Source organism: Erythranthe guttata, chromosome 11 (assembly GCF_056151865.1).
Source record: "Erythranthe guttata isolate IM_541 chromosome 11, IM_541, whole genome shotgun sequence".
NCBI lineage: Eukaryota > Viridiplantae > Streptophyta > Magnoliopsida > Lamiales > Phrymaceae > Erythranthe > Erythranthe guttata.
This window is the reverse complement of record NC_142543.1, coordinates 6273338-6301169: the sequence shown is the minus strand read 5'-3', so window position 1 is coordinate 6301169 and position 27832 is coordinate 6273338. Positions and strand designations below refer to the sequence as shown.

Below are 27832 nucleotides of genomic sequence, written 5' to 3'. Positions count from 1 at the left end.
GCCGTCATATTGTTGAGTAAATCTCGAACATGCTCGACCGTGCCTGCTTTTGGCGACGCGTTACACCTCTTCCATCGAGGCTGAAATTCGCGGTACCGCTCGCTCTCCTCCGGCGGGTGAAAGCTCGGGAAGTACTCGTATATCCAGCACTGCAATATTTTATTTAAAGATATTTAGTTAAATAAGTAATAGAAAATACATTAATTCAAAAACATTATGAAAAAAATAAGTACAAAAAATATATTAATTTACCTGAAGAAGGGTGGTGCAACCCGCCAAGCTCCTCGACTGCATATACCCAGCTCCATGTATAGATTGGCCAAACAAGCCGAACCCCCCGACATCGTGCCGACCTGATCTAGTACGGCATCCTCGAGCACGTGCATATACCACGGCTTCACCCGATCACACATCTTGTCGGGGAAGAAAATCGATTTGAGAAGAAACACCAGATATATCTGAACTCGGCGTCTCATGGGCGTGTCGGGCATCAACAACTGTGCTTGTATCATCCTCCATGTGGGGCCCCCATGCTTCCATGCCTCGTCAATCTCTTTAAAATCGAGGTTCATAATCTCGGACAATAAATGCACGCAGTTTGTCCGCTCGATGCTCTCGTCGTACCTAGGCGCGACCCCCCGTCCCTCCACATGGGCACCTAGGACTTCGTGGAGAGTGATAGTTATCTCTCCCCACGACATATGGAAGTTGTTCGTGGCTGCCACCGCTCCACGAACGCAAACAACAACAGACCATCTATGCGCGGTAGGAAAGAGCGGGCTAGGGAGTACAAACCGGTCATCCGTAGAAAATGCTTGTCTGCAGTGACATCTATGCCTAGCGAGGCGAGGGCATCTCCAATTTCTCGTAGTTGAAATGGGACAAGGAGCTGATACGGGACTCTACTCGTCCAACCGGACGTTCTAGCAAGCATTTATTTAGAACACATATTAGTTAATAAACTATTAAAATATTTTAATATAAGATACAAAAATTATAATATTAAAATTAAAACAAGTAATTAACTTACTTCTCCCCTCCAAATATATGCCGCTACGTGCGACTTGAAACTCGGAATCAAAGACGGATCCCGCGGGCCACCGGAAAATAGACCATCTAGCACAGATGGATTGACACAACTTTGACATCGACCTCCACGAGCGACAACCTAAGTCTCGTGAACGGGGTCCACCGCATCCTCCTCCTCCTCCATAGCATGGGAAGGCCCGACATCGAGATGTGCAACCGAGGATCTGACTTCACTAGCTCTCTCGGTCTCTCGCCAACGTCGTGTAGACATAGTCATGCGCTTGCGCTCTTGATGCTCGGCCTCATCACGAAGTGCTTGCATAAGTGCCTTTGAATTGCCTTTGTTTGCCATCTGTAAAATAAACTAAACACGTCAGTCTAAATAATAATAAATAAAACAAATTAAATTTTGCTCCCATTTCGTGGAAAAAGAAACGAAATTTATGCTTACATTTCGTAACTTATCTCACGAAATAGAAGCATAAATTTCGTGTCTTTTTTCACAAAATGGGAGCAAAATTCCTGAAACACACAGGTTTCGTGCACAGTACAACATAAAGAAAAACTTGAATTTCGTAAGTTTTCTCACGAAATTTAAGCTTAAGTTTCGTAGTATTACACACGAAACGTAGAAAAAATAAAAGATAGCCATAATTTCGTTAATAAAACTACAAAATTAGCTCTTTAATTTCGCGATTTTTTTCACGGAACGCATATTTTTTTCGATAACTTTCGAACTCATGAAAACGTACAGATTTTCGATGAAATTTGTTAATATACAACTATAGAACATTGGATTAACGAAATGGAGTTCGAGTTTTACCTTAAATCGTTTTCGGATTGCTCGTTTTATTCACGGTAATTCGAAGGGTGTTGGAGAGGGTTTGAGAGGATTTTGAATTTTTTAAAGAAAAGTTACAAATGAATCAAAAGTGCAAAGCAATGCTGTAAAAGTTGCACTGTGAATAGCATTTCAGTTTTCTAATTGATTTGTTTCAGCAAATAGCAAACAACAAAAAAAAACAAGCAATAAACAACAATATATATATATATATATATATATATATATATATATATATATATATATATATATATATATATATATATATATATATATATATATATATATATATATATATATATATATATATATATATATATATATATATATATATAGAAAGGTTATAAGATTACTGTAATATGAAATTTACTTGTTATAATATTTAGTATAATTTCACCATAAATATTTATTTAAATATTTTTCGACATTATTTTTAAATTTTCAATTATTTTTTCCACCAAATATTATTGTTTTTCCAAGTTGTAACAACAAACTGCAAATTGCTACAACAACAAAATGCAAAATACAATTTGCAACAACAAGTTACAAACTACAACAACAAAGTGAAAAAATACAACTGAAATGATAAACAAACTACAATTTGCAACAATAAAATAATAATATAATATTATACAGAGAGAGAGAGAGAGATAGATTTGAGATTTGTTTCCCTCATATTCCAAATTTCTAAAATTACTATCACATATATATTTAGTAGGGGTATTTTTGACAATCTGAATAAATTTTTTAATAAAAATTAAAACGTATGACTTGGATTTATTCACATAAAATCTGATATAGAGGGACCTATAGCAAATTGCCCCTATTTATTAATTTATTAATGTATTGAAAAATGATTTTTTTTAAATATACATTTATATTATTAGAATTATTATATATTAATATAGTTTATTTTGGATAAGTTATATTAAAATAACATAAATAATTTGAGTATACGTTTCAACTTCCATTACGAAAAAACTGTCTCATGTTTGGGTAATTACGACCACCCCTTCAATTTCTTATACGTCTACCATTATGATGTCAAATTTAGTGCAATCTTCTAGATTATGTGGAATATATTCTCCAATTTGTACCCGTTTACCCCATCGAGCTCCACATTTTGAAACAAGATGATCATAAGATGTGTCTATTGGCTTGTAAATACCAGATTGTGTTTTGCACAAAACGAATACAAACTATAATAAATTCCACGAAATCTAGAAGATAATGTTGAGTTTAACACCATAACGATGGACATGTAAGAAGATTCATAGTAGAGGAGTGGTTGTAATTACTCTAACAAGAGGGATTTTTTTCGTAATAGGACTTACCTCAGAGGTGATTGTAATTTATCCTATTATTTATAGACTAATGTTGCATCCAGTTGAGAAAATGAGGATTAATCGCATTTTTACATAGTTATGTTGGGAATCGGGCACGTGTACGTAGCGGAAAACAAAAATTTTATATGAAAAATTATTTCATTCATATAAACACGTACTCGAAATAAGCAATTAATTACGTACCTTAACGCTTCCAGCGAAATTTAAATTACAATATGCATATTAATTCGATAATTAAAACATATAGCATGCTCACGATAAATCATAATATTCATGCAAATGATTTCACGAAAAACATTCAAGCAAAAACATACATAAACAATTTCATGAAAACATTCGATGTTTAATTTAATCTAATTAAATTATAACCTATTACTTAACGGATCCGAAAAGTTACCTCTTGAAGCGTGAGGCGAGTTCTCGGATAGAAGCAAACTGCTAGGGAAAACCAATCTGTGTAGTTGGGAGGAGCAGCGGCGGCCGACGCGCGGATCAGCGGCGACGCGTGAGATTCACGCGCTATCTTCGGGCAGCGCGTGAGGGCGCGTGCGTTGGTGGTTCGCGGAGGAGTCTCGGCAGATTGACTTATTTGTCTTCCTCCTCTCGGATTTCACCTCGTACACCAAGTTCTACTGAATACGTGGCACTAGACACGCAAAAGTTAGAATTAACGGAAGAATAAATCAAAAGGAATTGAACTACAGAAGATTATCGGCGTGTGGGCACCGATTCCGGCGACAGGGTGACGACGACGGCGGCGCTGGAGGATGGCCGTGGACGTGAGGAATGATTATTTCGGAATCATTGAAACGTCCTCGTCATTACGAATGCCAATTCTCGATTTCCAATTTCTAAAAGTGGAAACCCTAATTCAGTGGACCTTCTAAATTTGGAAACTTCCTAATTTAGAATGTTCACTAAGATGTTCGCCTAGTTCTTTTCCTTTTCTTATTCTCATTCGTAATTCCAAATTAAGAATGTTGGGCTCAATCATATTGACTTCCAACTATACAAAGATTAAACATTTTTATCTTTTACCGTTTATTCAAAGAACTCGAGTGCACAGAGCAGTGTGACCCTCGATGGTTCAGGTGTAAGCTAGCCGTGGGTCCACAACTCTTTGTGGTTTAAACTCGTCCCTACAGTTATAATTAAGATGAAGCTCGTTTCAACTTAATCACCCAACGAATCAAGATTGGCGTCTAGCAACTACGCGTTACAAATGAAGTGCCTGCAAGAACCGTGTGATATAGTTAACGTACCGTACGATCCCTTCGAGTCATATGTCCCGATTGAACTAGAGGCATTGGTTCATCGAGAGCCCCTTAGTAGTTCAATAACCGTGTGATCGTTCTAAGTGTTGTAATCGGTACGTGCATGACTTAGAGAATCGAATTCCCTAATCATCACTTAGTCAGCTCTGGCCAGAGACTTAAAGATTACAAACTATGATAACACACAGGACATCCAAGACTATTCTAGCGATCGAATCCCCGATTACAATGCACAGATCTCCCACTAGATTTCGGACTGCACGGACACTGGCCCTTGGGGCGGGCCTCGGTGGAACTCAGGGACATGTCACGATACAGCAAGTCCTCTAGTGAAGTCACGGTGATGTGATCTAGGTCATAAGAACTAATGGTGTACAACTAACCATAGAGATCTCTACTCGATTATTGAGAACCACTAAGGTATTTCTAGGGTGCGGGAGTTCAGTGAACTCGTCAACTTACGAGCACCCACTTATGCATGCCGATATCACAATACCGTTTACTGATGAGATGCAGTACATACACTAAGTGCTAGTCTCTTAGTGGGAATGGCCGATATCCTCATTGGTGGCGTAACCCTTCGACTAGGAACACGATTTAACAGTTATAATATTTAAGTAAATATCTCACGATCTTAAAAGATCAATTACAAGTAATTATAATAATTGTAAGGTCTACATCTATGTTTGAACAAGGGACAAAAATATAGAATGCCAAGGTGTTTCATCATTAGTACGAAAAATAATGATTATTTATTACAAGAATAAATGGAAAGACCACAGCCACAAGTTGGCTAGTTGGTCACTTACTCCAACAAATTAATCATAATTACATTGTGTTTGAACTTTGTAACATGAGTGTGTATATAATTCGAATGGCACATTACAAATAAGCCCATCATAGGATACTTATTCATAAAGGGGTCCAGAAAAAAAAAACTATTTTACAAAAAAATCCACACATTGTCCAAAAGTGTGTAAAATACTAAAATACCCCCTCACGTTTTAATATGCTCCAATTTCATCGTTTAATTTAATTAAACCTCAATTTGACCCCAAATTTCACAAATTATTCAATTTTAATCCAAAACTCAATTTTGAGTACAATTTCGTCCCTCGTCGCCGTTGACTTTTTTTTTCCCTCTGGTGATTTTTCCATCAGCTTCCAGCGTTGACTTTTTCGAATTCGTTTTTCTTTTTCTTTTCCTTATGCCGCCGGAGACCTGGTGGTCAATGCCGATCTCCGGCGGCATTGAACTTTTTTTTGAATATTTTTTCCTTTAACATTTTTTTACCCTATTTAAACAGTAACACTGCAGTGGTTGACATTAAAATTGCAAATATTCTTTTTCTAATGGGTTTCTAAATATAATAATTCTTTTGAATCATGAATTAAAAAAAAAAAAAAAAAAAAAAAAAAAACAACTCTCTTTTGTACAATCTCAAGAACAGTTACAATTCAATAACCAAACAACACCCTTTTTAATGGAAATAATAACCATTCTTTCACCAAGTAAATTAAATTAAATCGATATATATCGCGCAAAAGTGTATACATAAATACGCTAATGAAAACACAAACTACAAAACTAGGATATATTTCATCATAAAAACACAAAGACACGCGCACACAAAAACACGAGCAAAAATATACGTATATCTTAAAACAATACACAACAGTACGCGCGCAAAAATGCATGCGCAAAAACGCTTATGACAACACGAATTACAATACTATGACATAAATACACATCACATGCACAAAAACACTCGTACTTAACAAAATGCACACACATATACATACAAAACAATATACAAAAGTACTCGTGCAAAAATGCATGCACAAAAAAGCTAATGAAAACCCGAACTACAATACTAAAACTTGAATACGCATCAACAAACATGCACAAAAACACTCGAAAATGAAACATGCAAAAAAATACACGTACAACAATGCAGTAAAGCACTGGCGCAAAAGTGCATTTGCAAAAACGCTAATGAAAACACGAATTACATTACTAGGACATGAATGTGCATCAAACAAACACAAAGACACTCGCACATAAAAACATGCACAAAAACACACATATGATGCACAACAGTACTCGCGCAAAACTGCATGCGTAAAAACGCTCATGAAAACATGAACTACAATCCTAGGACATAAATACGCATGAACAAACATACACAAAAACACTCACACTAAATAAAATGCATAAACATACACATACAAAACAATGCCGAAAACCATTCTTAAAAGTGCTTGCGCAAAAACGCTAATGAAAACACGAATACTGTACGAGGACATGAATACACATAAATAAATACATGTACAAAGACATTCGCACATGAAAACATGCACAAAAATACACGTGCAAAATAATGCACAAAAATACTTGCGCAGAAGCGTGTAAGATATACATAGGTCTCGTAACAAGTTTTATGATGTTCGTATCAGTAGGACTCAAGAGATCGCCTGACATCAGTTGTATTTGAATAAAAATTAACAGAAGTTTATCGAAAGTGCAAATTATAAAATTAGATTAAAAATGGAGATTTGGAGGAAGATTTCAAATACAATAAATATATATATAAATCCAATGTGATTATTCGAAAAATAGGGTAAATTCCATTTTCTCTCCTTGTACTTTGGCTCGATATAACTCTATCCCCTTCTACTCTCGATTGCATCGATTTGTCCCCCTGTACTTGAAAAATTGTCTCAATTGGTCCTCGCCTTTAGTTTTCAGGCCATTGACATTAACGCCGGTTGATCTAAGTCTGAAAATTACAAAAAAGCCACCCCTCCGAGTTTAAATAATTATTAAAAAAAAAATCTAGCTCGTTTTACTAAACGGTCTATTACAAATAAACTCATCATGGCTACTTATTGATAAAGCGGTCCAGACAAAAAATATTTTTACAAAAAAATCCGGACAAGGTCCAGAGGTGTGTAAAAGACTAAAATACCCCATCACATTCTAATATGCTCCAATTTCATCATTTAATTCAATGTAACCTTAATTTGACCCCAAATTTCACCAATCATTCAATTTTTACCCATAACCCAATTTTGACTACAATTTCGCAAGTCGCTGTTGTTGTTGTTTTTTTTTTCTTGTCTGTTTTTTCCGCCGGTTTCCGGCGTTGACTTTTTTCGATTATTTTCCTTCTTTTCTTTTTTCTGTCGCTGTTGACTGCCGGTATTGACTTTTTTTATTTTATTTTTTTACTTCAACATTTTTTGGCTCGTTTAAACAATAATATTTCTATATTAGCACAATAATATTAACAAAACAAAAATCACTATTATTGTGTAATGGAGTAATATTAATATGTTCATCGCTCAACAAAGACAAACATAATAAATATTCAAAAGAATTAATATTGATGTGGTTGAGAGTAATATTACTGTCAACCACGTTAATATTACTGTAACGACAATAATATTACCGTCAACCACAGTAATATTATTATGTTTGCAGTAATATTACAATAGTAGGAAGTAATATTGTTAGGTTTATCGGTCAACAAATCAAACAAAATAAAAAGGCCGAAAAAAAATAATATTGATATGGTTAACAATAATATTTTTTTATTTACAGTAATTTTACCGTCAACAATAGTAACATTATTACGTTGGTTGGTCAACAAATCAAAAAATAAAAAATAAAAAGCAAAGAAAAGAAAATAATAATATTGATGTGGTTGACAGTAAAATTATTGTATTTACAGTAATTGTATTGTCAACGGCAGTACAATTACAGTAATTGTATTGTCCACGGCATATGCTAGATTAGAGTGGAGATTTATGTTGAACTATGAAAGGCGTATGGTTTTGGTGAGCATGTTAGAGATTTAATTTTAAAAATCATATGTAATGTATGATATTATATAAATATTGATGGTACTATGGTTGGTCATTTCAAATCATCTAGAAGAGTGAAGCAAGGTGATCCACTATCACCTCTTTTGCTCATTGTTGTTTAACAAGTATTGTCGCAAAAGCTGAAAAAATAAGGTCAATTGAAAGCATATACAATGGGAACGAATGTGCAGTCTATATCCTATTTATTGTATGCGGATAACATGTTAATCTTCATTAATGCTAGTACACAATCTCTTTCTGGCCAACAGATAAATCTGGAGAAAAAAAAGCACTTTATATGCTTCAAAGAAGCTTTAGATTAGTAGGACTCAATATATAGCGGATATCATGGGTTGTTCCGCGAAGCAACATCCTTTCACATATCCTGGAGCTCTTTCGTTCAAAGGGGAGATAAAAGGATATACACTTTCACGCTTTAATCCACAAGATTACTAGACGAATCGAGAGCGGAAAGTTAAGTTCTTAGGGCTTTAAGTTATTCATAGATCTCAACTTGGGATATGTACTTTAGGCATCTTATTCTATTCTCATTGGGAGATTTGAAAAATTTGGTGTAAAACATCCTTTAAAGATATTTCCATGACTGCAGACTCTATTATTCATAAGGACCCCCATTACGTTCACATCTTGAGTAATCTATATCATACCAAACGTGCTTCATCCGTTTGAGAGAGAATTATTTAGAGAAAATCCAAGTTCCAATTTTGTCTCCTATAGTCAAACGTGGAATGTGGGTAGGTTGGAATAAACCGGATGAAGACCTTTTGAAATATATGTGATGGATCCAAAAAGCATAATAATACGGAGGGGAGAGGTATACTTAGAGATGCTAATGCCCATTCTATAATTATATTTTTGGGCCAAATGTGATCGTTTAGATTTTATAAGTGCTGGGTGGGAGGCTATTTGTGATGCAATGTCGATTTGTTGTCATCTGAGAACTACCAATGTGATTTTCAAAACAGATTCGTTCAGAGATGACAATTTAGCTATTGGAATGATGCAAGGCTTTGAACTAGAAAATGTTTTATCTTCTTAGGGAAAAAAAAAAACATGAATGTTGGTGGAGTCTCTTAGATCTTCCGAGAACAAAATATGGTCGATGCTATGGCCCGGTAAGCACATTACCACAACCAACGTTTGTATTACAATTCAATCCATGGAGTTCCAAGACATATCCAAACACTCATTGTTCATGATAGGGTGTGCATTCCAGTATCGTCGCTCTCATAATGGTTGTCACTAAGTCTTAGCTAGATAGTTTATTTTGCATTTCGTTGTTTTTTCCCTCTTGTTTTGAGGCTTCGTGTAACAGTTGTTTTGTCAACTTTAGAACTAGATTTTTATTCTTCTGTATGGGGGCATTTTTTCCTTGTGTTAGGCCTATAAAGTTTTTAACGAGCCCCCTTTTACCTTTTTGTGTATTGAATAAAAATCTTTTTTTGGCAAAAATATATATATATATATATATATATATTTTTGTAAGTGGCCTTGTAATAATTGCTTATGCTCTTGCGAACTCTCAAGAGTTCGCGAATATGGAGGATTCTTCCATACCTCTTGCATTGGCGTATATTGCTTAATAAAATTGACATTTTCATCCAAAAAAAAAAAATCTTCCCAGTTTATGACCTACAAAATTACTAAATCAAAATAGTGAGATCAAGTTTTTCTGACAATTTCTTTTCTATGGATAACATAGATAATCGGTTAATATTTTTGCCACATGGTTGACTGTATGTAAGATTTAACTAATTTCAACTTTTCGAAACTGGTTTTATTTTATTTTTATTTTTATATTTGGCCAAAAACACTTTATTATTAGCAATGACAATAATTGATATAGTCAATAGTGTTTTTTAAGAAGCTCATGCATTCGGAAAACTATCATCCATCGCTTTTAAGTAATTCACTACTTCCGATTATCGTTTCGGCTTGTTCCTCCAAAACTTAGCTTAGTAGTTTTAATTTATAAAATAAGTAGTACATGTAGATAATAGATTGGGGCAAGTACAGATAAATCCCAACTCAAAACAAAACATACGGGTCAGTCCCCAGCAATGTTTCACAAGAGGGTCAGTCCCTAAAGCAAACACAAATATGCAGTTCAGTCCCCAACCCCACTTTTTTTCACTTTATACACTCTCTCTCCTCTTTCTTCCCTTTATTTTCTTCTCTTTCTCTCTTCTCTCTCCTCTCTCCTTTTTCTTCCATTTTTTCTCTTTTGTTTCTCTCTCCTCTCATTTTCCTCATATTCTTTGTTACTACTTTTTGTTTCCCGACCGCGAAAAAAAACTAAAATTTCCCACAATGGCAGCAAATGGTGAATCAAACCCCTTCGCCACTGGTATTCATGGAAGTTGTCGGTACAGTGATTATCTGCACATCATTTCCCTTAAGAATGATTCGACTTTAAACGAGATCTATGAATCTATCTTAATGAAGTGGAACGATATACATCCCAACAAATTGGTGCTCCAATACTTGGATCCTCGTGAAAGAATGTTTGTCACACTGACTTCTGACGAAGACGTGGTGAATATGGTTACATTGCATTTGGTAATGCACATTAGTGTGGTCGACATTGTGGTGAGCCGCACTAATGAACTTGATGGGCGTAGAAGGAGGGCCCCCAACCACGGGTATGCACCCATTCTGTTTTGCATGCATTTTTTCAATTTGTTTATGTGATCATAGCATAGAATATAATACTACATAGTGTCGTGTTAATATAGTGATAGTGTAGAACAACTACGCTAGTAGTATCATATAAGGCTACTGATAGTATGGAATGATTGTATGTCTAGTATCTTAGAAATGGATTTCTCGTATGCAAGCATTCCACTAAAAGTACTTATTTCAATTGTTAAAATTTATTTGTAGTCCACGGTAATAATCCAATTTGTTTCATTGTTTTTGCATTTTCCAGTGAGTTTGTTAATGGCTTAATTCCACTTTCCACCCTTGAAATATACCATTTTGGCACTTTGCACCCTCGAAATAAATTAGTAGCACTTTACACCCTCGAAATACAATAAATCATGCATAATGCACCCCAAATGAATATTTAAAGCTAAAAAATATAAATTTAATATTTTTAGTGATATTTTTTTAGAACGCCAAATGTCAAATATTTGTTTTATTCATCAATCATTTTGAAACTATAAAGTTTAAGAATAAAAATACATTTCATCAACATATTTAAAAATTATATTTTTTTATCAAAATAAAATATTTTACGAAAAAAAATCATTAAGCTATTCCGTTATCAAGTTATCTGAAAATCATATTTCCTTCTAAATATTTTCACCTAATATTTTTAAACAGTTACATAAAAGATCCATTAATCGAATAATTTAGTGATAAAAGCTTATTTTTTATTTTTCTTTTGTAAGAAAATGTAGTTTTTTTTAATAATCCAGTGTAATTTTTATTTTTTCGCACTTTGTCCGCTCGAAATTAAGTTTGAAGTTCAAGAAAATAACAATTTTTTTTTTATTTTGTACCCGGAAAATAAAAACACCAATGAAAAATGAAATTGCCTTTATTATTCAATTGAGGGTGCATTGTGAATGATTTATTATGTTTTGAGGGTGCAAAGTGCTATTATTATTTTTCGAGGGTGCAAAGTGCCAAAATGGTATATTTCAAGGGTGCAAAGCGGAATTAAGCCGTTTGTTAATTCCAACAGTCCGTTGCAAATTGAGTACAATCCGCTTGGAGATTCAATTGATGCATGGAGACATTGCATGCGTGGGGAGAATCAAATTTTCAAAGATGCTAATGATTTTAGGTTTATGCTAAAAATTTACTGCATTGCTAACAATCGAACCTTTAAGTGCAAGAAAAATGATCAACAAAAGATCATAGCCATATGCATCATTGAAAATTGCAAATGGAGGGTTTATGCATCAGTTCATAAATCAGACAAGTTATTCGGCATTCGCAAATGTATTCTTGAGCACAGTTGTGGTGATGCTACTCTTCGTACAAGGGGTCATCCCAAAGCCGATGCTACGTGGATTTCGCAACATATGAAACAAAAATTGAGAGATGAGCCAGGTTATAAACCAATTGCTATTTTGAATGAGGTCCAAAGAAAGTACGGTGTGGAGCTTGAGTACTATACGGCGTGGAGAGGTAAGAAAAAACCAATGTATGACATTCATGGGGATGAGTCGAGTTGTTATGATAAACTGAGACGTTATTGTCGTGCATTAAAACTGAATAACCCTGGTAGTTATGTCGATTATGAGATTGACCCTCAAACTCAAAAGTTTCTTCGGATCTTTATTAGTTTTGGAAATTCTATTTTGGGTTTCCACCGTGGGTGTAGGCAAATGGTATGTTTGGATAAGACTCATATTAAAAATAAGTACAAAGGTTGCTTACTTTCTGCTGTGTCCAAAGATCCAAAAGATGAGTTATACACATTGGCCTATGCAATTGTTGATGCCGAGAATGATAGAAATTGGGAGTGGTTTTGTAATAAGTTGAAAGAGATTCTTGTTTATCACAATGGGGGTTTATTGAAAAATTACACAATTTTCTCTGATCGTCATTCGGGGCTTATTAAAGCTATTTCACTGGTATTTCCTGGTAGCAACCATGCTTATTGTTTGCGACATTTGGAGGATAACTTTATAACAAAGGTTCGAAGATCGTATCCATTGCACAACAAAGCATATTGGGTGAGTATTCTACATAAGGCTGCAATTGCTCCTACTCGGCAAGAGTTTGAGGAACATATTTCTCTTATAGTTCAATCAATGCCTCGTGCGGAATCATTTATCCGAGACTCGGATCCCAATCGTTGGGCCAATGCATACTTTTCTGGAGATAGATTGGGAATAATGAACAGTAACCAAGTTCAATGCTGGAATGGTTGGGTTAAAGATGAACGATCTTTGCCAGTTCCATCCATGACTGATACAATACGAATCAAAATAATGAATATGATAGGTAATCGATGGGAATATTCTTTAGTCATGGTTGGTACAGTGTGTCCAAGAGTTGAAAATAGATTATTAATCAACTATATGGCCTCTCGTTTATTAAAATATACCAGATCCAGTTGTACGCATTATGAGATGTATGGAAAGGATAAGTCGTATGATGTTGATTTAGAGACTAGGACCTGTACATGCAAATCTTGGCAGTTGGATAAACTTCCGTGCAAACGTGCATGTGCATGTATTGAGTCGAAAGGATACTCGGTATTTGAATTTGTTGATCCTTGCTTCCGGGTTGATTTGTACAAAGAAGTATATAAGTACACAATTAACCCAATTCATTCATTTGATGAGGAATTTGATTTGTACAATGCACAAACAAATCATGGTCCGGAAGATGTATTTATTAATGCACCTGGATCGAAAGCTCAACCAGGCCGTAGAAGGACGAAAAGAATTCCATCGCAAGTCGAAACCCGTGTTACGAAGTGTGCACGGTGTGGTAAACCTGGACATAATCGCCGTACGTGCAAACAACCAGTCCCGTAGCAACAATCAGTGATGACAAGGTGGAGGAGAGCACATGTGGTTGCCCATCTCCCCCACAAGGATTGCAATGAATCAAACGTGGCTGTTTCTACTTTCTTTTTATGTTGTTTGAACTTTGTTGACATGTACTTTGTACTATTTATCCATTTGCACTATGTTTTATCTATTTGTATTATGTACCATGATATGACTATTTTAGTTACAATAGGGCGCACTGTTTTAGTTACAATAGTATTGTTGTTACGTTCATATGGTATAACTTACAACATAATATAGTTCACAGAAGAATAATAAATGAATCGATTTGAATTTTATAACCGTTACAATAATATAGCCGTTATTTTTGTCGTCAGAACTTATAAATAACACGTAATTATGTTCATTGCTTCTCATTCATGGCTTCTTCCAGTAGCAACTCTCAAAAGAGTAGCTTAAAATATAAAAAGGATAACTGCAAGCATCGTGATTGTGGGGAAAAAACAATAATCATGGTTTCGGAGACAAGTTTGAATCCAGGGAGGCTATTTTACTGTTGCCCAGACCATGGCTATTCTCATTGGTGTGAGCCATTTGAAATTGGGCAAACTTTCTCCCACAACTATTCTCGATATGAAGAAAGTGAAGCTACGAGTGGATCGACGAACCAAGTTCATCGCGAAAGTAAAGTGAAGAATTCCAATGATGAAGCTGGAGTAATTCAAAGTTTGATAGTGTTAAACCTAGTAATATTTGCAGTTTACATGATTTGTCAAACCTATGTAATGTTTCTTAACTAATCACCATAATAGTACGAGTTAGAAGTTAGTGTCGTGTATTGTAGCTTGTTAAATCGTATTGTAATGTGAATGTGTAAGTACTTTGGGTACATCTTAATAAATTAACTCTATCGATGAATCAATTATTGTTGTTCGTAAGAAATGTACTCATACAATATAGTTATAGTTATTGTTGTTTTACAGTTCTATATATCACGTGCACAACTCACACATAGATCGTACAATATCTACGTATTATAGTTCCCACAATATAGTCCTTATGTACTTTATTAATGGTACCCTTGTTATAGTATCATTTGAGTCAATACGACCATAGAAAACCATCTCATCCATCATTTATTCATTTTGTGACTCATTTACAAGAATTGAGACAACTTGGGAGTTGATAGGTGTTGAATATGGTCACTTGTGATGAAAACAACCACTTATACATAGAAGCGTTGTAGATTAGTAGTGTATCTTGTAAGGAGTTTGATACATTTGTCCCTTTTTGGACCCCAAAGTCAAAACTAACCTGAAAAAACCTTACAACCTTAATTTAAAACCTATTATATGTCTTTCCCACACTTATGGATCACAAATGTATAAAAACAATCGAGCAATTCAAGTAATCAACATTATGGTATTGGTTGGTGTAACGACTAGTATATTTGGTGGCGTGTATATGGATGGACGGAACGGTTGTTTAGTATCCGTGTGCCAACGATATAGTCCTTATGTACTATACTAATGGTACCCTTGTTATAGTATCATTTGGGGTCAATACGACCATAGAAAACCATCTCATCCATCATTTATTCATTTTGTGACTCATTTACAAGAATTGAGATAACTTGGGAGTTTATAGGTGTTGAATATGGTCACTTGTGATGAAAACAATCACTTATACATAGAAGCCTTGTACATTAGTAATGTATCTTGTAAGGAATTCGATACATTTGTTCCATTTTGAACCCCAAAGTCAAAACTAACCTGAAAAAACCTTACAACCTTAATTTAAAACCTATTATATGTCTTTCCCATACTTATGGATCACAAATGTGCAAAAACAATTCGAGCAATTCAAGTCATCAACATTATGGTATTCCTCATTTTCGGCAAATGGTATAGACGGGATAGGTTATACGCATCGACAAGAAACTATCAGAGTATTAAAAACCAATGTACAAAAAACTTAAACTATTCAAAATAGGTGTCACAACACCACAAAAGGGTACAAGTTAAATACCATCATCGCACAAAAACACTAAACTAAAAGTACTTGTTCATGCAAAGACAGTCAAAAGCAGATTTTTCATGACAATCACAACTCAAAAACACCCATAAAACAGATTGTTAAAAAATAATCAAAAATAATTTTAAAAATCGTTCAAAATATGTTCAAAGCATCAGCATCTACTCGCTCTCTATCCACTCCCTGGTGCTTTAAGAAGACAAGTGCTAGTTTTGGACGGATTTTTTTGATCAAGCAAGTTTTCGCCTTTTCCAAAGTCTCAGCATCATCTCTAGCATGGCAATATGCCCACATGCAGACAAAAATCCCGCAATCATCATTCCCATCTTGTTGTCTGCATCCTTCTACCCATTCGACACGTGAAGGTATCTCCAACGCGGTTTTATTTTCAATCACCCTGCTATAATAACTCGCCTACAAAAATATACTATTATATTAGTATACATGTATTCTCATTACCATATTACAGCACCGTTCAATCACAATACCCAAACTATGGATTAATAAAACATATACCACATTCCCCAATATATAAATTATAGAAGTAATCATCGATTTGAGGACTTACGATATAATTTGCAATTCATGGGCTCGTCGGAGAATGGGCTAGGGAGTTCCAATGCCGAAAAACTTTTTCGTTAGGGTCCAATACAAGCAAGAACCAGTGGATTTTTAGGATTTATAGGTATCAAAACATATTTTTTTTGGTGTAGAGACGTGCTATTCCAAGCTTCTCAACTGCGGTAGATCCAAAATATGTTAAGCTAGCTCTTGAAAAACGTACCCAACTCTGTATCACCCATCTTTTTGAATTCCATTCGATCTCGTGCCAGTATCTCATGCTAGGAAACATAATAAAAAAATATATAAGATAAACCCAAACAGAATGCAACATATTTGTTAAACCAGGTTATACCTGGGCAGGGGTCTTGAGATAATCAATCTCATGCCCATGCTCATCCATGATCGCTTTAGAATTTAACAGACTCATGTATATGTCGATATGTTCCCCACTCAGATGCTGATCAAACAAAAGATCGCACATATGCTTTCCAGTCTATACATTTGGGCCTCTTTCGATCACAATTGCACTACAATAGAAATAAACATGCACTATTTGTTTAGTACACCGATACTACATAAGAAGTAATTATATACCATATGTTCAGTAAGTTAGTGATTTTACCTCAAATCAACATCAACCAAGTACCCATCCAGTACTGCCCTCTCTACATCAGTTAGTACATCTCGACATACATAGTCTGTTCTCCCCCGGTACGTAGAATTATCTACGACAACCTATATCCAAAGTAATCATTAGTGATAATAGTAATAATAATAATGATAGTTATTATTAAATTATAATCATAATTACTGTTGTGGGCAGTTTAGAAGAGACTACGCTGCGTTCTTCCTCGATTGTCTTCTCTTGCCTTCAACCTTCTTTCCCTCTCCATGTTCAGCACTTCTTCCAAGGTTTCTTCTACTTTATCTTCTTCTTCTTCTTGTTCTCCTTCTTGCTCTTTTTTTCCCCATCTCCAAGTTCTTCAACAGCATTAAAAAATTTATCTTCCTTTTCCACTTCTTTTTTCCCTTCATCTTGCTCTTCTATTTCTTTTTCCTCTTCAAAAATAAAAGTTTTTCTTTTCTTGTTCTTCCCTTTTGTCTCTTCCAATCTCACATTCTTCCCCTTCACTTGTTGTGCATTTCCAGAATGCTGCTGCAGTTCACATAAAATAAACAATGATTAGTGTAATACAACAACATCACGTTGGTTTACAAATGGGACATGTCCATCTCATTAATAGTACTCTTTACTTACACGCCTGACTTCCACTTTTCCACCGACCTCCAAAGCTGCAGCAATAGGACCAGATAGTTCTTCCACATGTGAAACCAGAAACTTTTTATCTTCTTTGTGCACGGAGAATGATATAACCTAATAAACATATAAACATGTTTATTAGGTAAGCAAGTAACACAATGAAAATATATAAATCAAATTGTTACCTTGTCTGGTGTGAGTTCCCTAAAAAGATGTTTAGCCTGACCTTCATCGGTTGGTATTTTGGAGTCAGACCATCGAAAAAATCTTGGGTATTCGAAAACGCTTATTGCGTACCCCAGAGAACTGATCCTTTCACTCACCCATGCCAACAATCCAATGGTGCAACCATCAAAATACCCTCCTGCCCCAGCTAAGTGTGCCTCAATATTTTCAATGAGCACATCATACACCAACTTTCCCCACGCAAAATCTCCTACGCGCTCCATTTGTCAACATGTGGATAAACGTACCCCGACAGTTGAAATTTTCCCTTTGGCAATAAGAAAGTATTGCAAGCGCAAATAATGTATAACCTACTAAAATCCTCAGTGGATTGTTGGTCGGTTTTAACAGCATACTCCTCCAATTTTTCAGCAATTTGATGACGCTTTACTTGGGTCAATTTACCCCAAAAAACACGTCTAGTGAAAGGAGTTTCTATTTCCAGGCTTTTATCGATGGGCACCCCCTTAAACTGTAATCCCATCATGATGCAGAACTCCCTAGGATCAAATACGACGGGGATAGTTTTACCTCCAAACCAGAACGTACGTTCCTCCACGTTGTATGTCTTCTTCAACAGATTAGACACATTTAAGAAAATATGGTATATCTTAGGCATGTTTAAGAAATGCCCGAAAGGATTTTCCTCCAAGGCAGCAAAATGTCTGGCCGTCATCATTGGTTTAATTATGTCCATTTGTTCTTTGAAGGCGCTAGGAGAGCACCTGCAAGCTTGTTGGGCATCATCAACTGCAAGTGTATTACGATTATAAAGAAAAAACAATAATCAGAAAAAATACAATTGTAAAATAATAATGGTACTATGTAGTTATTGTAATTATACATTCACTATGTTGTATAAATACCATACACCTACATTACCTATACTACTAGGAAATACTACATATACTATTTAATTACATCAGAAGAAATGCCATTACCTTGTTTTGATACCTTCTAACTACAATAGCACTACCGTTGTGTAGTAAGACTTATATTATTTAAACACATCTAATGCCCAAAATCAAACCCTTGTTATGATCAAAAATGATTTGGGGAAATACTAATGTGTCAGGCGAATGATACCCAAGAGTGAAAGTGTTCAAAATCATGCAATTCAACAGCAAATGAACAACTTTTGCAAACATAAACAAGAAAACAACATTTATTGGAACCAGTTGTTCGACTTTTTTACTTGAGAAAACCCCAATCTCGCCTTTGGATACTACCCACTACTGGAAATGTTCAAAATCATTCAATATGAGAACATGCAGTTTGTTTTTTGCTAACCTAAGAAAAAAAAAACAACAAATTTCATAATCGATTCCTGAATCCTTGCTTCTCCTTCCCCTTCTTTGCCCGCACCATTCTTCTACTTCGAAAATTATTACTTTACTTTCCTTTGTTGTCTACTTTCTGCCTTGTTGTGGTTATTTATACAAGCAAACAAAAACCGAAAAACCTGAAGAATCGCTTGCACGAAGAAAAACTGCTTAGAAACCGCTTAGAAAATGGTTCAAAAATTGAATGACAACGGATAGTTAAAAAGGTCTAGAGCGTGTCTCTCAACCGGCGCGTGAAAAAGTAGGTGAAAAGGTTTGTCAGAATTCGCAGGTGATTTAAAAATAAAGTAAAGGGTTTTTCGGACTTTGCACACCAGTTAGAGAGTTAAGTGCATATTTATATTTGATTTAGGGTCCAACATGCTTATAAAATGTTGTTGGGGACTGACCCGCACTTTATGTTTGAGTTTAGGAATTTATCAGTATTTGCCCCTAATAGATTATATATCATGTTTTAGAAAGAAAAAAAATATTTGAGCTTAACACAAGCCTTCAAAACCTTCACCATCTACCAACTTTAACTTTTTTAGATCTAATAAAATCCAAATTGTGCTTCACACTTTAAAAATCTTCAAATATATCTTTACTGTTGGTTTTTTGCCCAAATGTGTTTTGGGCCAGAAAGCCCAATTTGCTCCATTTTTTATACACCACCATTGAGTTAAGCCCAAGAGTGAATAAGTGAGCCCAAATCTATATATGAGCCAAATCCATCCGTTGGATTTCTGGCTGAATCTGGACCGTTTATTCCCTCACTTAAATACTCTCTTCTCTCTCTTCTTCACCCTTATTCTGAAACTCTAGCTTTTACTCCTTCTCCGCCGCTTCTGCTTCTGTCTTCTTCCTCCCTTGTACTGCATTGACTCTGTCATGGCTGGAGGTCAAAGAGCACGGTACATGGCTGACTTTGACTCTCCAGTACAGCCTTCACCGGCTCTATTTGACTTCTGTCTCTATAAATACTGGCATGGAGGTTGGAAGAGGATAAGACACAGATAAAACCCTAGACTCGACCTAAATCTCTCAGTTTTTCAATTTATGAGTTCTAAAATTGGGGTTTTGGTGAGTGGGTAAGCTTGAGTGCTTGATCTGTTCTTTCCTTTGTGGTATTCTGGGTGAAACTAGGGTTTGTGTTGAGAGAGAAAGAAGATATGTTCTTCTTGTGGTACTCTGGTGGTGTATTGTGGAAAGTGTGAATCTCTGGTGTGAAAATTGGAAGACTGAGCTGATATTGTTAATATATTTATCTTTCAATTATATTCACCTTTATTTCTATCTTTCTGTTTTACTTGAGTGTATATATTCTCCTTAGCAGTAATCAATACTGCTTAAGGGGAACTTATACAAATTTAGGCTTTATGGAGCTTGGCAGATTTATAAGAGTCCGACGTTAAATAAGAGCCCGATTGATAACAAACATGACAAATTCAATATTTAAAATTTCTTCTTCTTATTGGGATTTGTATTCATTCTCATTCTAATCAAATTATCTTTATGGCGATGGATTCAGTTTCATTACATTTTTATTTATTTGTCATCACCTCTAATATTACAGTTCTGGCTTAATAAAGTATTTTATTTCCTAAGAAAAATCTATTTATTTGTACTCTTCAAATATATAAGTTTTTTCAATTGTTCCAAAACTTCATTCGTGTGCTTGTTTTTATAATAATGTGTCTCCTAACATTGTTGACATAAAATACTAACATGGACAACCAAACTTATCAAAACTCAAAGCTTTTGAGTTTGTTTATTATAAAACATTCAAGCTCACTAGTTATTGTCACATCTTCATCATTGTGTGTCAACTCAAATAAAACATTCCTCACTTCTTTAGTTTGTTGTAGCAATGATTTCACATTTTTAATGCAGCTTCCCTTCCTCTCGGGAACATTGACTTAAGAGTAAGACCATCAAAATTAGCTTCCATAAGGAACAGAACAAAATAAAAAGTAAGAAAAAATGTAATAGGAAATTCTTAGAGTAAAATATTGATTGGATTTGAAAATTTTGTCTTAAATATTTTTTTTAATAAGGAAATTATTGATTTTTAAGTTTTAATTCAATAATAAGGGGTCCTAACTAAATAAATATGAATGTATAAAGGGTACTTTTTAACTCGAGCCTCTAAAGTTTATAAAAAATTGAGGGCTCAACTCTCAAGGCGACGAACATCTTTGTGGTCATTCCTCGGAATAGCTTGTGGTTATACTCTTTATTATAAGTGTCTTTTTGTAAATATGCCGTATATTTTTTTACTACAGATCTACACACAATGGTGCGGTGCGCTTAAATATACGTATTAAACGTACACGTATATAATTAAATCACGATTTGGTGAAAGATGAAAGATGGAATAATAAATCTAAGTTGGTGGTGTACAAAAGTTGGGAATTTTCATATGGTAGTTTGGTCCCCACAATATCACAAGGAGAATATGACATTGTACCAACCCCTACCCTTAATAACAAAACGTGTGCTTCAGAAGACCCATTCCTTTGAAGTTTGAAACCTCCCATTTTACTAAGTAGTAATGCCGTCTTTCCTTTGGGGTCAAGGGCATTTTGGAAATTAATTACTTGTTGAATGGGCAGTTTGTCCAGACAATCAAAGGTGGCCCTTACTTTATTTTGGGGACCATTTATTGGCATTAAGCAAAAAGATTATGTGGCTAATGATTCTTTTAATAAGGTATTTAAAGATGGCAAACAAGGAGGAAGTGGTTAAAAAGAAGTTGGTAAGCATAGGATAAGGTTCCATTCATGGCTCTAATTTTTATTGCTATTTATTGTTGCCTCTAGTCGCCATTGACTTTCAATTATGTCTAAATTGAAATGGAACTTTTTTTAATTGATTTCTTTTTTGAATAAAAACTACTTTTTGAATTTTTTTAAATTTTGATTTCTAGGTTTTGAATCGTTTGGATTTGAATTGGACTAGGGGTGTAAACGAGTCGAGCTCGAGCCGAACTCGTCTTATTTCGTGAGCTCGAGCTCGAGCTCGCCACAACTTTACAAGGCTCGAGCTCGAGCTCGAGGAACCTATAATTTTCAGCTCGAGCTCGAGCTCGTTGTGTTTCTAAGGAGCTCGAGCTTGTATACGAAACGAGCCCGAGTTCGAGCTCGGCACAACAAAAAACCCATCCATCAAATTTATTTTTTGAATTAGAAAAGTAATATTATTCTTTTTTATTTATTATTAATAATATCCATTATTATATATTATTAATATGTATTAAAAAATATAGAAAAAAGGTAAAGCTCGCGAACCGGCTCGCGAGCTGTCGAACAATTGAAATGAAGCTCAAGCTCTACTCGTCGAAAAGCTCGGGCTCGTGAGCTCGAGCTTGAGCTCGAGTACGAGCTTTTTTCGAGCAAGCTCCAGAAGCTCGCGAGCCGGCTCGTCTTATTTACACCCCTAAATTGAACGCGTATTTGAGATTTTGATTTCCGATTCGATTTTGGATCTGCAAATAATACTAAACATTCCACCATTTTTCCCAAAAAATAATACTGTTTATTAATATTAATATGTATTTTATCTATCGGTGAATAATTAAATATAATTTTTGGATTACGTCGATTTTTATATGAAAATTTTAAATTTTCAGATAAACTATTCTCCCCCCGTTTGGATTGGAATTGAAACTAACATTTTACTTTTTTACTTTTAAAATATTAGAAAAATTGTTACTTTTGATTCGTTCCATCTAATTTCATCACATCCTTCCAACCACGCCACAAACTAATGTTTGAAACGTTAATAGTCACATCTTAAATTACTAAAATAAATAAATGGAAGGTAATTAACATGCATGTTTTGACTATAAGATTAGGTCGAAATATATGGATTTCTTTTTGTAAGGGTTTTTGTGTTTTTTGCATAAGTCCCTAACTAACCATCTTTATTATTCTAGGCTTATGAGTATATTTCTTTCGTCAATAAGTTCATCCCGTTAATATTTATTATAAAAAAAGGAAAAATTCATGTATATAATAAAATTACCCCCAACTCTTTACACTCAATTCTTAATTGTAACCCGAATTTAATCAATTTTGACCACAAAAATCCAATTTTAACTTTTTTTTTCAAAAAATATATTTTTGCCGCCGGTCTTTGGCGTTGACTTTTCGATTTTTTTTTCTGGTCTGTTTTTTTCGCCACCGCTCTCTGACGTTGACTTTTTTTAGTGGTTTTTTTTTTAATTTTTTTACGCCCGTCGCTAAACGTTGACCGTAATTGTGTTGTCATTAACAGTAATTATACTGTCATTGAAAGTAAATTAACGTAATTATACTGTCACTGACAGTACATTAACGTAATTGTACTGCCGTTAGACAATACATTTATGTAATTGTACTGTCGTTGACAATATAATTAGAGTCAACGACAATATTATTTTTTTTTTGTTTTGTTATTTTTTTAATTTTGTTTGATTTTTTGACAAGTCAACATAATTATATTACTGTCGTTGACAGTAAAACAACTGTAAACACAATAATATTACTGCCAACTACATCAATATTATTATATTTTGGATTTTTTTTTGTTTTGTTTGACTTATTCACGGAATAATGTAATAATATTACTATCTATTATTGTAATATTACTGTAAACACAATAATATTATTGTGGTTGACGGTAATATTACTGTTGTTACAGTAATATTATTGTCAACCACAATAATATTAATTCTTTTGGCTTTTTATTATGTTGAACGGTCAACATATTAGTATTACTCTATTACACAATAATAATGACTTTTGTTGTGTTAATATTACTGTGCTAGAGATTAATATAACAATATTACTGTGTTAAACTGTAGTATAATTAATTTTACTGTGTTTGACAGTAATATAGTTAATATTACTGTCAACCACATCAATATTGTTGTTTAAACAGGGCCCAAAAATACGTTAAAGGGAAGAAAAAAAAGTCAACGCCGAAGACCAGCGGTCAACGACGGCGACAGACAAAATTGTCCATATAATTGTGTTTTGGGTCAAAATTGAATAATTTATGAAATTTGGGGTGAAATTGAGATTAAATTGAATTAAAGAATGAAATTGGAACATATTAAAATATGATGGGTTATTTTAGTCTTTAACAAACCTCTAGACCATGTGTTGATTTGTTTGTAATTGTCTGAATTATTTTATGAATAAGCACCCATTGATGGCCTTATTTGTAAAATGCCATATTTTTTAAACTTGTTTATTTACATTTTAATTTAAAATGGAAGAATTACTAAAGCACGGCAAAGAAAAATATCCCAACTAAAACGCGTAGGGTCACAAAATTCCACCCAAGGGAAAGTGACTCTCCAATAGTAAGACAACAATTTGATTTTTTCTCAATTAATTAATTAAAGAGTGCCCTTAATTTATATGTCCAATTTAAAATTGAGAAAGTAACCCTCATCATGGGAATAATTATTGAGTACAATACTATTTCTTATTTGTTAGATATTGGATTAAAGGTAAAATATTAGCCTAATCTTAATCATCATCACTAATACAAAATCTTGATTAAGCTTAAGGGGCTCTCTCCCACCCAAACAAAAATATAATAAAGAAAAAAAGAAAAAAATGGGAACCTCTTTCTTCCCCTTCGGAAGGAAGAACACCGTTTAAAAAGAAAACGCCGTTTATTTGACCTAGTCCGTTAGCCACGTGACCTTGAAGACTTTTATAAAGCGAAAGTCACGTGATCTCTCGAATGGCGCTGGAGCAGCTGAGTTTAGGTACGGGACCCGTTGACGGCGGAGCAGACGGCCGTCAGCCGTCCGGGGATGGCGGCGGCGGTGGCGATGAAGGAACGAAAACAGCGCGGCTGCCGCGGTGGACTAGGCAGGAGATTCTGGTGCTGATTCAGGGTAAAAGAGTGGCGGAGAACCGCGTTAGGAGAGGCAGGGCATCCGGGTCTGCTTTCGGGTCGGGTCACATCGAACCGAAGTGGGCATCGATTTCTTCCTACTGCAAGAGGCACGGGGTGAACCGGGGGCCGGTCCAGTGCCGGAAGAGATGGAGCAATTTAGCCGGAGATTTCAAGAAGATCAAAGAGTGGGAGTCAAAGATTAAGGAGGAAACGGAGTCGTTTTGGGTTATGAGGAACGACTTGAGAAGAGAGAGAAAGCTGCCTGGGTTTTTCGATAGGGAGGTCTACGATATTCTTGACGGCGGCGTCGGCGCCGGCGGCGGTGGAGAGGATTTGGAGATGGGTGGAGAATTATCTCTAGCTCTGGCCCCTGCGTCGGCGGCGGTTGGTGAAGAGGGGGATCAGGAGGCGTTGTTCGATAGTGGGCGGAGCACGGCGGCGGATGATGGGCTGTTCTCGGATTTCGAGCAATCGGGTCAGGAGGAAGCGATTCGGAGCCCCGATCGGAGTAAGGAGACTCCGGTTAAAGATATACCCGCTCCCACTCCGATTTCAGGTAACCTGAAAATGCAACGATTGTATATTCACAAATCGGAAATATTTGCTTCTCTTATCGACTACCGTGCATGTTATGCTTATGCTTATGCATGCAGAGTTATGCATTTGTTGTGGATGAAGTACACTATAATAATACCACGGTTTTTAACTTGGTTCTGCATTGATGATTATCGAAATCGAAACTTGATGTGATTCCATTTAATTCGGTGATCTTTTATATTTTGTCTTTGGGCATGTAGATATATCTATAAAGGATATTAGATTTTTTTTGTAAATGAGTTTTTTGTCTGATTTATCTGATCGCGTGGTGATAAAGTACAACAAATGTATGTATATATATATATATATGAGGAGGATGTCCACTTGTATATAATGGTTGTTGAAATTGCTGGTTTGTATAATTGTATTCTGTTTGAAATACCAGTGAATGTTATAATGATATCTTATATGTAGTAGTATTCATCGCGCATCCTAACTTATATAATTTATACGAGAAAAGTTCCATCGTTGTATTGAAAGATGGGACTGTCACGTGTGAACATTACTAGCTAAAATTCATAATGTTGTTAATATGCAAAATCTGCTCGTTTTGACATTTTTTTTTTTCATTGCAGTTGCAGAGAAGAAGCGGTATCAATTGTTTCACGAAGAATCTCCTGGTCAAGGTACTTTGACCTGCACTAATATAATGCGTCTAATTGTTGGTTAAGGAAGATAAGCTTTTTGTTATTCTTATGCATTTTCATTTCGATGGTAATGACTCGAATATAATGATGCTTTTATTTCATGTAAATATTAAAGTGTTCGTTGTTCATAGTCGGTTTTTGAGCGTCTGCAAAATCATTTTTCTCTAGAAATAAGTTGTTTTAAGCCATAATCTCAAAAGCATGTATGAGATAGCTTTTATGGTTTAAAAGCACTTCCGGAGGTAACTAACTATCAACGGTATTTAACATTCATAACCTTATTGTTTTTGTCTAAATGATTATTTTTTATATATTAGATAATTTCATTAAAATAAGCTAAAAATTAAAGTTGATTTGCAAACACCCCAACCTTAGGAAATGAGCATTTGTTTTCATATTTAAGTGGTGTTTGCAAATTTTTAGAAATAGATTATGAGCTTTTTTCTGCACATAATCAGTTTTTAGGAGTTTGCAAAACAAGCTTCTGCTTTTGCTTCTCTTAAAATAAGTTGCTTTAAGCTATAATTTTAACAGCACCCATGTACCTGTTTTTTCTAATTTAGTTTTTTTTCCAGCTAATTTGCAAACACCCCCAACTTTTAGAAATTAGCACTTAATTTCAACTTAACTCACAATCACTAACTTTTGCTTTTAAATAAGCTCTTACCATAAAGGCTTTTGCAAATACCCGCTTCGTAAAATCGACGCTTGCTTTGCTATTTTCTGAAAATCATGACTGGATCTTTATGCAGATGAGAGTTTATTTTTTCTGCTACTTTCGTCGAGCCATATTTTCTGAATATGGCTTTTTATTTGTAGGGATAAATAACGACAAACAACCTGAATCGGAAGAAGCCACTGCTCAACAAGGAAGGAAAAGAAAGCGACGTGAAACTGATGTAGACGAGGGAGAAACTAATACAAATACAAATACAAATACAAAAAATATTGAGCATAAATTGGTCGAAGCTTTAGAGAAAAACGGGAAATTATTGAGCTCACAAATCGAAGCTCAAAACAGCAATCTTCAGTTGGACAGGGAACAAAGAAACGAGCATGTCAATAGCCTAATCACCGTCCTGAATAAGCTTGCCGATGCTTTCGGAAGAATTGCTGATAAATTGTAGCCATGCATGCTGCTAGGTGTATATAATAACTATTTGTTTATACATACATACATAAATTCGAGGATTTCTTTTTTATTTTCTCTATCATATAACAAATTCGAGAATGGCTTATTTACTTTATTTTATTTTGGGAGTAAACCTTTTTGTGTTGGGTTATTTTTAGATTTATTGTTACAGGTGATTGATTGATTCTGTAGTAATGATGTAACTTAATTGACAATGCTACACATTGTTTTCCTTTTAACTTCATTGTACGAATTTATATATAGAGAGTATTTTAGTGTGGTAAATGATAATCCTTA

At 34.8% G+C, this 27832-nt stretch overlaps 2 protein-coding genes across 2 annotated transcripts; both read left to right on the top strand.

Annotated features, from left to right (window-relative positions):
* The first annotated feature begins 10688 nt into the window (after positions 1-10688).
* Positions 10689-14548, top strand: LOC105961509 (uncharacterized). The gene is made up of 3 exons (XM_088825850.1): positions 10689-11020; positions 12031-13369; positions 14396-14548. The coding sequence occupies exons 1-3, from the start codon at positions 10689-10691 to the stop codon at positions 14546-14548; spliced, it is 1824 nt and encodes a 607-aa protein (XP_088681976.1).
* A 10064-nt stretch (positions 14549-24612) lies between these two features.
* Positions 24613-27820, top strand: LOC105968158 (trihelix transcription factor ASR3). Its single transcript, XM_012992780.2, has 3 exons — positions 24613-25715; positions 26332-26382; positions 27223-27820. Exons 1-3 carry the CDS (start codon positions 25001-25003, stop codon positions 27528-27530), a joined length of 1074 nt encoding a protein of 357 aa, XP_012848234.2. The 5' UTR covers positions 24613-25000; the 3' UTR covers positions 27531-27820.
* The last annotated feature ends 12 nt before the right edge of the window (positions 27821-27832 follow it).

Bases quoted from the DNA above. Each gene is read 5' to 3' on its own strand.
- LOC105961509 (XM_088825850.1), top strand. From the start codon at position 10,689: ATGGCAGCAAATGGTGAATCAAACCCCTTCGCCACTGGTATTCATGGA. The intron at 11,021-12,030 runs GTATGCACCCAT...GTATATTTCAAG, and splicing joins AGGAGGGCCCCCAACCACGG to GGTGCAAAGCGGAATTAAGC. The intron at 13,370-14,395 runs GTTGGTACAGTG...GTTTGAATCCAG, and splicing joins GGGAATATTCTTTAGTCATG to GGAGGCTATTTTACTGTTGC.
- LOC105968158 (XM_012992780.2), top strand. From the start codon at position 25,001: ATGGCGCTGGAGCAGCTGAGTTTAGGTACGGGACCCGTTGACGGCGGA. The intron at 25,716-26,331 runs GTAACCTGAAAA...TTTTCATTGCAG, and splicing joins CGCTCCCACTCCGATTTCAG to TTGCAGAGAAGAAGCGGTAT. The intron at 26,383-27,222 runs GTACTTTGACCT...TTTTATTTGTAG, and splicing joins CGAAGAATCTCCTGGTCAAG to GGATAAATAACGACAAACAA.